Here is a 12,148-nt window from a genome sequence, read left to right as displayed (position 1 = left end):
AGGATTTCCCTCATTGGCGCGGGCAGTGAACTGTGGACCCGCGCTAATGCAAAAAGAGTTGTTTTCATGAGTATTTTGCAGGAGATGTCTTCAGGGCAAATGAAGCTCATACTCAGAGGAATATAATGCAAGTGGTTTCAGGTCATGTCACTTCTCACAGGTCCCGGAATGAGTCCTCCAGTGTACAGGTGAGGGGTAACAGGGACGGTGACAAACGGTGACAAATTGTTGTGTAACAACCATTGCACATTTTGAGGACATGGAAAGTTTACTTGGGGATGACTGTGTGCATGCATGTATGAGGAGATGGAACACATTACCACACAGTCTGAAGATCAAGGAATATCATTCTCCAATGAGGATGAAGGAGGCACTAAGGAGAGTGCCAATGTACAAGCACTCAATGCAAAGGCTGCAGGTCAATTGGATTGGCCTCAAACTAAGTCCACCACTGCTGTTAGGCATGCTAGAAGGGAGAACCGAAGAAGAAGAGCAGAGGCAATGGGAAGAGATAAACAGAAAAGCAGGTTTCTATGACAAGGAAGAGGAAACAACATCAAAATCTTGGGATGCTAGAGAGGCCACCAGGGCCATCAAAGATGAGGAGAAGGACTAAGTTGCTCAGAGGATGAGCAACACCTTCAGTAGGGGGGTGATGATGAGCCCCATAAATGGGTAATTATATGGGCTCATTTTGCTTCCTAACATAGTTAAATCAACCATTCTCTTAGCTTATTGCATGTTTTTTATTATATTTATGCTTATGGAGTGAGTTGAGTTAGTTATGATGCCATGAGGTCTAATATGTGTTTAATGCATATTTTTGTTGAATTTTGAAGACAAAGTCAAAGATTCAATGGACAATTGGCAGCAACAATTCAAAGTGGACAAAGGAGAGGATTTATAGGAGGGAATCCCCCTCATTTATTGCTCCCCACTTCGAATTCCCCTTCATGCAACTTGGAGTACAAACAACCAAATCAATGCACTAGGAGGCAGCCGAGAAAGTGGAGGATAACTTATGTTTATCTCGAGTTTTGGGAGCCAAGCCTCCCTGATTTTAAGGAAGCTATTGGGAGCTTCAGTTGTATAAGTAGAGAGGCCTAGGGCCTCACTAGGGTTGAATTTTTTTTGGATTTTTGTTGTACTTTTTCTATTGTAAAACTCTGCTCAACTTCGAGTTTACTTTTGGTGACAGTTTCATGTAATCCTATTACTATTTTGATAATAAAGATGAGATCCTTTTTGAGCTAGCATTGAGTTACCTCAGAGGGCTTAAACTCTTGGGTTAGGGCCCAATCCAAGCAGCCAAGCTCCTCTTGTTTGTATTTATATGCTTTGTTTCAGTTTATGGATTAGTTGTTATTAGATGAATTTCTTTATTGGTTAAGAATAGGTTGCTTTTGGTGATTTAGAAGGTTGTTTCCATTTGTGTTTTTTGTAACAGGTTAAGCAGTGATAGAAAGAAGATTCAAAAGGCTAGCAACAGTGCCTTGGCCTCTTTTCCTCCCTTTGCGACCATGAACTGAGGCAAAGACCCTCTTGCTGCCCCAAAAACACAGATTTTCCTTCTCCATAGGATTTCTAGTGTTTGCAGTTTGTTAGAAGGTTAATGTTTTGCTTTAGATCTTTTTCACCATGCTCATTTCTATCTTTGCAATAAGTCTTCTTCCATGCTCTCTCTCCTTGTAGCATTTTTTCAACATTTACTTCCATAGCTCATAATTTAGACTAGCTTGATGCAAAATTTTGTTTTTTTTATGTACTCATTTCCTTGCTTGCTTGATCTAATTGGTTGACTGTCAGTTCTTTTGCAACAGATCTATTGTCACAGTAGGTCAGCCTATCAGCCATCACATTCTCTCCCTAATCCATGCCCTACAGGTCGCCCAAAGTTCACCTCAAATCTGCCTTAGTTTTCTGCATTTTTCCATAGGATTTCTTCCTCTCTCCCAATCATCTTTCCCTCTCCTAGTGATCCTTGGTGGACCCTAGGCACCCTAACACATCATCCCAACCTTCAGCTACCTTTTCCACCCGCTCTCACACCCTAAAAACCTTCAAAACTGCTCTCGGCATCCTCCTGTAGATCCCCTGTGTCCTCCTGTAGATTTTCCTGTAGGCTTTCTTTTGAAGGTCGAGTGTGGGAAAAGCCTCCAGAAGGCCACCCGAGATCTCCTAGGACCCATATATACCATCTTACATCTCTTCAAACCCAAAAGTCGCCCTTCAACACCACCTATTCACTTCCACCTTCACACACAATAAAATACATGCATGTCAATTTCACATAAAAATACATAAAAATCCAAAAAGATGTTTTTGCTCATTTACTTCTAGAAACAGCTTGAGTAGATGTTGTTTACTTCCTTGAGTAGGTAATGGCATTTATTTCATGGTTTTCATAGTGCTTTCTGCAAAAGTAGGATTAGTTGGTTAAGTAGGGTTTGCTAGGTTTACTTCACATTTTATTCTTTTTCTTTTCTGCAATTAGAGTAGCCTTTATAGAGTAAGCTTTCCTTTCATCACATATAGAGCTTCTTCTAGAATCTATAGAAGATGGCTTGAGCTCCTAGTGATCTTGCGCCAACTGACCAAGTGACAGCCTGCAGTAAGAACTAGTATTTGTGCATACAGCACCGTCGCTTCCAAGTTTGTTACGAACTACCGGGTTGATAAGAGTAAAGTAGGCAGCCCAGGAGTTGCAACATTATTGCTGCAATACTGGTGCTCACCATCCCCCCTCTCTCTCCGCCCTCCAACTCTATCACTATCTCCCTCCCTCTCTCCTCTATCCTTCTCTCCCCCCTTTCTTCCATCTCTCCTTCTTTGCCTCTCTCTCTCTCCCCTAAACATACACTCTCTCTCTCCATATCTCTCTTGTCACTCCCTCTCTCTCCCTCTCCACTTTTCTCTCTCTATGTATTTCTTCTTAACTCCCTCTCTCCCCCTCCAACTCCATCTCTATGTCCCTCTCTCTCAAGTCCTTTCTTTGGTCCTTCCTCTCTCTCTCTTCCCTCTAACCTTGTCACTATCTCTCTCCCTCTCTATCTTCCCTCTAACCTTGTCACTATCTCTCCCCCCCTCCATCTTTGTGTTTCCCCCCCTCTCTCTCTCTTACCCTTCTCTCCCTCTCTCACTCTATTTTTCTCTCTCTTCATTCCTCCTCTTCCCTCTCCTTCATTGTATCTCCTCCTCTCCCTTGTCACTCCCCCATCTCTCCACCTCTATCATTCTATGCATTTGTTCTTCGCTCTATATATATCTAGAGTTAACATATATCGTGATATATTAATATATATTATAATATAACAAATTGAATATTGTATTAAATTTAATATTGCATTAATCCAAAGCTATTAAATTTAACAATATTAATACTATAATATATTGACATTAATATTATCATATCAATATTAGATTTGATGATATTTTTTACATGGCATGATAACAAAATTTATAGTAAAACTACATCAAATTAATATTTTCAAATATTACAACTTTGATGTGGAATATTTATGCCTTTAAAGATTTTAATATATCCCTAAGATATGGTTTTTCCTTTTAAAGATTCATTTTACAAATGTTTAGTTAAAAGAAATATTAAAAGATTTTGGAGCAAGATTTTCGAATCTTTGTCTTGAATTAACTTTTTCCCTTTGATTTAAGAAATGAGACTGACTTTAGTAAAGAGTAAAAATGTTTAAACTTTTACTTAATTTGGAATTTTATTGTGGTCAAAAAATTTGTTAAGGGTAAATTTATGATCCATTCAAATTCAAGTATATGATAAAGGAACTATTAAAAGCATGAAATAATTTACTAGTCATTTAAATACATAACTATATTTAATAATTAATCTCCATCCTTCAATAAGATTAAAAATAATGAATACAGAATGCAAAATGCTCCTCTAGACGTAAAAATTCAAAGTAATACAACAACAATACAAAATAAACAAATAAAAATTAAAAAAAATAATGAAAATATTAAAAAAAACCATGACCTAAAACATCTATTTTACATTTTTTAAATTTAATTTAAATAATATATAAAAAATAAACTTACTATAACATTTTTTTTTAATATCATTTTCTCAAATAAAAAAACCTAAATATCACATAATAAATTGGATTTTTTTTTTAATAAAAGTGTACATTAAACTATTATATACACTTAACTTCTAAACTATTTATAATTATTATTCATTTTTAATTACTCATCACATATATATTAAATAGATATATTAAAAAAAATTGGAAATTTTCTTATTATAAAAGTGTACATTAAACTATTATATACACTTAACTTCTCAACTATTTATAATTATTATTCATTTTTAATTACTCATAACATATATATTAAAAAATTTAAAGTATTTTTTTAATATTAGATATTTTACATTATACTAGTGTTTTTGAAACTTATTTTTGATTTTTTAATATTTTTGAAACTTACTTTTGATTTTTTTATTGTTTTTGAAACTTACTTTTGATTTTTGAGCCTAGAGGCTTATTCTAAACTGGGTATGATGTGTAATGTTATCTGTCCCTCTTTGAAATTTTGTTCATATATGCCAAAAAAAAAAAAAAAAAATTAAAAAATTAAATAACTATACAAAACATTTAAATAATATCCACTCATAAAAGAAATTTGCAAATGAAAAAATTAGATCTCTCCAGTAATATTAGATCCGTATTTAAAATAAATCTATGTTGATATATTAAAATAAAAATAATATATATATATATAGAATTCAAAATAAATAAATATATATAAGCTTATAATTCTCACATAAAATATACAACATATTATATTATATTATATATATATATATATAATGTATCATATATATTTTGGTAGTATTAATACATTGCAAATGTCTTATCTATGTTGTTCCTCTAAGAAAGTTTGCAGAGAGGGCAATCCACCCTATATAATCCTCTGTCTAGTAAAGATTAATAGACAGTCTTGGTGCGGGAACTGCTATTAAGGGTATTCTCTTCTGTAGAGCTAGCCCAAACACCTCAGACATATCAACTGCAAAATCATCGTCCTTGGTGGCCCCAAGGATGGACCAATTGAAAGCATGAAGGAGAGATCCCAAAACCAAATGAAGCATTCTGTGTGCCAGAGGAAGCCCAATGCAAATCCTTCTTCCTGCACCAAATGGTATCAACTCAAAGTCTTGGCCTCTATAGTCAGTATTACACCCCAAAAACCTTTCTGGCTTGAATTCCAAAGGTTCCTTCCAAACCCTGGGATCTCTTCCAATGCCCCATATATTCACAAACACTTGTGTGTTCTCTGGGACAACATATCCACCAATCTCACAAGAGCTATCTGCTCTTCGTGGAACTATCAGTGGAGCTGCTGGGTGCAATCTGAGGACCTCCTTCACTATTGCTTGTAAATATGGCAGCTTTACTATGTCTGATTCTTCCATTCTTTTGTCTTGACCAGCGATTTCATCCAGCTCTGCCTGAGCCTTTCTTATTACTGCTGGTTTTCTGAGAAGCTCAGCCATTGCCCATTCAACTGTTACCGAAGTTGTATCCGTCCCTGCAATGAACATGTCCTGCCAGCATAATCACTATATTTAGTTTACATTGTGTAAGGTTTTATAGATAGAAAGTGGGTTACAAGTTATAGATCATAGAATTGGCTCAATCATAATAATAAAATTGGTTTGGAGTTACACCATCAAGAGATTTCACATACCAATTTAATATTATTTAATTCTTGTGTTTTTAAAATTAAACTCTTGATATTATTTTTAGTATTTTTAGTATTGTAAAATTTAAAAAATATGAATTTATAATTTGAAATTCTTTTTTCCATTAACAAATCTAATATATAAAAAAATAAAAATTTAAAAATGATTGAGAACTCTACTTATGTGGCTATACAGTGCACGATTGAGAATTCTACTTATGTAATTATGCAGTGAGGTTGACCATATACATCAATCTTAACTCAATTGTAAATTTTAAAAATACATAATGGCTTCCATGTGCATGTAAGTATTTTTTAATGGAAGCTATCACTACTCAAACAGCTTACCATTAGCAGTCCCTTGATGTTTTCCAAAGTGAATTGTGTGCCACCCTTCCTTAAATCCAGCATGATTTCTAGAAAATCCTTCCCTTCATGGTGAACAGTTGCCCCATCATTATCATCATCTTCTCCTAGACGCTCCTCAATAATCCTGTCAAAGAGACTGTCAAACCTCCTGGCCAAGCTCTTCATTCCTTGCTTCAGTCCTTGCAGATCAAACCTCTCCAGGAAAGGGAAGACATCTGATAAATTTGGAGTTCCTGTCAACTTTAGGACTTCCCATACCATATCCTTAAACTCTGCAACCTCTTTAGAGCCCGGGTGAAATACATTTCTGCTGCAAACCATCCTGCCCACAAGGCTAAGTGAATTCAGAAAGGCTCTCTCTCCAATATTCACACTTTGTCCCTCAATGGAGTCCTCAAAGATAGACCTAATGGTCCTATTTACTTCATCGCTTCTCAAATGCTGAAGAGCATCAAGCCTTTTGGGTGAGAATAGTTCAGTGTTACAGATCCTTCTGAGCAACCGCCAGTGAGGACCATAAGGACTCCATACCAGACTAGTCCCTTGGTATCCAAATGTCCTGGCAGCCATGTTGACAGACCTGCTGGAAAATGTCTGGTCATTGTTTTTCAGCACCTCTTTTGCCATGGATGGTGATGAAACAACAACTGTTAATTTGCATCCCAGTCTCAGAGACATAAGAGGCCCATATTTCTGTGCAAGGCCAAAGAGAGATTCATGAGGTTTGTCACCCCACTGAAGGATATTTCCAATGATGGGCCATCCAGGAGGACCAGGTGGCAATCTGTTGTTCTTCTTTTTGTTGTGGAGGAGGAAAATAGATAACAGCACAACTCCCACTCCCACTACTATAAAATCATACACTGATGCAATCTCCATTGAATACACCAGGAATCAAACAGCTTCAGAAAATCATTCACTGCATTGGCCCATGAAAACCAAAATAAGATACAAAATTCAAACCACCCAAGGGTGTCCAACGATCTTGTTTTCAATCTTCGTTTGGACATAAAACAATTATCTAAGCCAACTAAGCAGGTAATAGTTTTGAATGGTTGTTTGGAATGGCAAGTGGAAAACAGGCATTGCTCACCACACCAAATTTGTTTATACAAAGGTCGCTTTCTCCCACTCGAGTTCCAAGCGACCTATTATTGTTCTACTAAAATTTTGTCATTTTGTTTTTTTGTCAGGTTGCAATATTCTGTTATTCAAAGTATTTTTAAATTTTGTCATTTTGTTTTTTTGTCAGGTTGCAATATTCTGTTATTCTGTGAATGTAGTGTATATCTACCAGAATTAACAAATATTTATGATCTTTAGCTTCTACATTCTGTGAATGCAATGTATATCTACCAAAATTAAACGGTTACGGATTCAATGTATTTAATTAATATTTTTTATTTTATATTAATTATATAGTCAATTATATATCCAATAAATCTGCAAGAAAATTAATGGTTACAAATTCTGTGAATTTAATGGACAATTAAAATCTGTCCAAGAGGAACAATTTTGGGGAATTTTTCTGTGGTAAGAAATTCGATTAGGAAGTATTTAAATCTTTTTAAATGTAAAAACAAACCTAATACCATAAAAAAATTCTAGCTCACTCAAATCTTAACACTTTACAACCATAACTCAAATTTTTAAAAATTTCAATCAATTTTTTCTAAAATCATACCAACATTTACATAGCCAGGGTTAAAAAAAATATATTATTATTCCTTTTCCACGTACTCATTTCCTGCACACTCATCGCACACAAGGATCTACAATCCAACAGAGATACGATTATCTAGATGCAGAAAAACTAGATCACAAGGATAAGAGAACTAAAGAACCTACCAACGAATTATGTTTGAATTTTTTTTTTTAATTATTAATTTTGAATTCTGTTGTTACTAAAGATTTTATTTTTGTAAGTGATGATCTTAATGTTTATAGCAAATTAACAAGTTGGCAGACTCAATTTTATTTTTGTAAGTGATGATTTCAATATGTATATAGTAAGTTAACAAGTTGGCACACTCAATTTTTTATTGAATTTATTATTTTGCAAGGTAAATTTGCATTTTAATTCTTTTTTCTAGTTAAGTGAAGTTACATTTAGATTATTTTTCATGAAATTCTTATGATTTGGCTCATTTTAAAATGGACTTAAACTCCTAAAAGGAAAGTTTCATTGTTAAAGTTCACTTTAGTTATGTAAAATTATAATTTTTAGTAAACTTTTCTTTAAAATTAGGAAATTTTTTTCCTTTCATTTTCATTGATGGAATCAAACAACATGCAATGTTGTTGGCCTAGAATCTAATTTGGCATATTTTCTTGTCGAATTCAAGGAGGAGGGAGGACATGATGGACATTAGTTCCCCAAAGCTTATATGTAGAATTCGACCTCATCATAGGTGTTACATTTAGCATTGTTGATGGTTTAAGATAATCAGTGATTGTAGATTGTTCAATATGAGTTAGATCCACAAATGTATTTGACCTCCATGTGGATACAAAAGAACCACATATAGAGAATCAATTAGAAATTCTAGTTGGTTATAGGCATCATTAACATATCATCTTGATATTCATTTATTCCACAACAATGGAATTCACTGAATCAATAATGATCCATTAATATAACTTCCTAAAAACAGCCAAAACCACCATAATACCAATCTTGGTGTGAGGACTTGTAACTAAAGATATGCCTCATGCACCCATTACTACACACATTAATGTTGTGTATGTTTTATAAATACACCATATACAACTCTAATGGGTCTATTAGAGGGCAGTTATGGAAATATGTTAGCAACGAGAATAATTAATTGGAAAATATGATGTTAGTAAGGATTTATTTGTTTGCATACAAATAAATTTGGAATAGATAATGCACAACTAAATATTGACTTTGGCCTATGATTGTATTATTTCAAACTTGACGTTGCAAGAGAGTATTAAATAGGATAACCTATGATTTTATGATTTCTTGTCCTTGAGGAAGTAACTCTATGTAAATATTAATCTGACTAAGTATGAAAAAATAAAAGTTAAACATGTAAAAAATTTCTCTAGACATGTTCTTAAATTTAGTGTTTGTGGATTGTAGTGGATTCTTTTGAAATGAGTGTGCACTTTAATAAACCTCTAACATGTTGCTAGATTAATTGGTCACAAATAAAGTTTAATCATCTATGGGAAAAAAACATCAACTTGAGTGATTGAGTAGAGGGTTTGAGGACTATGAAGAGTCTACAGGAGAATTGTATAAATAAAACATTGAGAAATTGTAAGAATTAATGTAAAAATGAAGAAGACTACTTACCGAAAAAAGGTGGCATTCAAATTAGATGGGATAAAAGAAACTTCACATGGATGAGTTGGTGATGACATTACATAGATGTTAAGGGAAATACAACGTAGGCTTGATGCCGTGTAAGTGGACATAAGCCAAGTTAAAGAAACAAGGGAAAAAGTTATGGCTTATTATTATTCCTCAAGTTTGTTGAGGAGGTTATAAAACCTAGGGTTGAAAGAGATGAGTGTGATAAAGTCTACTAAGGAATTTTAAAATTGAACATTATATCTAGTCATGTGGAAACAATAAATAAAAAACACTAGATATATTAATGGCCTAAGGTTGGACATTTAAAATGAATATTCAATTTGATATGATTTCATTCAGTTGAGGATGCCTATCAATAGGCCTTGTGAGCATAAGAGAAACTGGAAATAAAGAAGCAATGATCAAACAGAGGTAGAGGTTAAGGTAGCGGAAGAGGACAACATAGCTATGGAAGAATCCAAATATATGAAAATAAAGAATAAAAGGACAACACCTCTCGATGAAAACAAAAATGCAAAATTGCTTCCTACATTATTTAAGGAGAGAAGACAATGTGCAAAAATTAATTAAATGTAGTTTTAATAATGCGCAACATAGAAACATATAACTATTAGACAATGATTTTCTCAAAAAGACCTTTCCAAGAGGAAAACCCCACACTCTAAAGCATGTATTATTCAACAACTAAATTGTTACAATATATTACAATCTTATTTCTCTCAACAAGAGAATTTAGTAGTAGCATAAGGATTTCAAAGAAATTTCAATAGTATCATAGCAACTTAAAACACACATTATGTTTTCTTCCAACTCTATCACTCAATAAATAGGCATAGAAAAACCATAAACCATTTATGATTTTCTAATTCTACGTGTTGGAAACCATAAAAAATTAATTGGATAATTACTACCACTTGGGATTCATTGCTAGCTAGCAATATGCATTTATTCCCTACTATTGCTAAATGTTTATTTCTTGCTACAACTTAACAATCATTACCTACTCTACTATAAGACTACCAGGTGTATTACACCTATGGCAACATTGTTCCACTTGTCCTATATATTCCAAGAGTATAAGGGAGAATGCATCAAACATTAAGCCAAGTATCAAGGGCCATAAGGCACATAGCGTCATAGCACCACTAAAATTTACTTTTGCTCGCCATTTTTTCAATGTGTTAGTAACACTAGGTAAAATTGTCAACCTTATCTAGTATTTCCTTTCCATCATCTACCATCTCCCTCATGAAATGGTAGTAGATATCTATATGATTTGTCTTCACATAAAAGGTTAGGTTCTTAGCAAGGAAAATGGCACTTTTACTATCACATTGAATTGCAATAGCTTTAGAACTTAGCCCTAATTTTAAACATAATTTCATAAGCCAAATGGCCTCCTTAGAAGCATGAGTTGCTTACATATACTCTACCTTTGTAGTGGAAAAAGAAACCATAACTCAATGCTTATCATCCAAATTATTGCTCCACCAAACAATTGAAACACATGTCCACTTGTAGATCTTGTTCTATCTACATCTCCTACCTAATAAAATATGCTTAGTTCTTTATATATCCATTGAGTGTGGGCCCACTAAAACATCACTATTATAGAAAATGAAACATTTAGAAGTACTTCTGAAATACAAAAATACCTTCTCTATGATAGCCCGATGTTCCCATCTAGGATTAGCCATGTATCAACTCAATACTACCACTACTTAGGAGATGTTTGGTTTAGTATAAACCATAGCATACATAAAACTATTAATTGCATGAGCATAAAAAAAAATATGTATCCTTCATCTTTGCTGGTGTTGTAGGATGCTAAACAATTGAAAGCTCAGTTCCCACATAAATAAGAACACTCATTGATCATCAATATTCCACGTGAATACATTATAACATAAGCTTTGCATACATTGGCTCAACTAAATATTTCTATTTTCTCTATCTCTATTAATCTCCATTCCACATATATATTTTGCAGCCTCCAACTCCTCCATATCAAATTGTGTTGAAATTTGAGACTTCAAATAACAAATAAGATCCTCACTATTGCCATAGAATAACATATCATCTTAAATATAGAGATATAAGAAGGAAATCACCACCATCATGTTTGTAATAACATGGTGATATGATTTTGATATTAGAAATCCCAATCCAATACAAAAGAATCAAACTTTTGGTACACACCTTGGGAGATTATTTGAAACCCTATTAAGATTTTTTTTTTTCAAACCAATGACTCTTTACCTTTGTTAATGTAGTACTCTTGTTGTGTCTTATGGATATCCTCCTTAAGTCACCATTTAGAAATGATGTTTTCATGTACATCTATTCTATCTCTAAATCAAAATACATTTCTATAGATAATAGAAACTTAATATATGTTAAATTAGCAACTTTGTTTGCTCAATTTGGTAATATCATTTCACAATCAAATTTTCCTTGTGCCTTTCAACATTTCCATATAAATTGATCATCTCTTTGAACACCTATTTACATCTAAATTGATCATATTTTGTATCACCCATTTACATCTAATGGGTATTCATCCATAAGGTTATGGTACCAAGTCCCTTTTATAACTCTTCATAAGTACATCACTTTCCTCATCCACATCAAATCTCTAAGATCCAATATCATCCATCTCCATTACATGTTTCACAATTCTATCTGCATCAGTGTTACCAAATAAATAAAATATACATA

At 33.5% G+C, this 12,148-nt stretch overlaps 1 protein-coding gene across 1 annotated transcript; it reads right to left on the bottom strand.

Moving 5' to 3' along the window:
• Positions 1-4,948: 4,948 nt before the first annotated feature.
• On the bottom strand, positions 4,949-6,976 carry LOC149245237 (geraniol 8-hydroxylase-like). The gene is made up of 2 exons (XM_089455559.1): positions 6,064-6,976; positions 4,949-5,578 (listed from the first exon to the last, which is right to left on the bottom strand). Exons 1-2 carry the CDS (start codon positions 6,961-6,963, stop codon positions 4,949-4,951), a joined length of 1,530 nt encoding a protein of 509 aa, XP_089311685.1. The 5' UTR covers positions 6,964-6,976.
• Between the last annotated feature and the right edge of the window lie 5,172 nt (positions 6,977-12,148).

The sequence above is a fragment of the Pinus tabuliformis genome, chromosome 7 (genome assembly GCF_031772625.1).
Source record: "Pinus tabuliformis cultivar Carrire ecotype Pingquan chromosome 7, CPIR1, whole genome shotgun sequence".
NCBI lineage: Eukaryota > Viridiplantae > Streptophyta > Pinopsida > Pinales > Pinaceae > Pinus > Pinus tabuliformis.
Note: the sequence above shows the minus strand (reverse complement) of the source record. Positions and strands in the feature narration are given on the sequence as shown.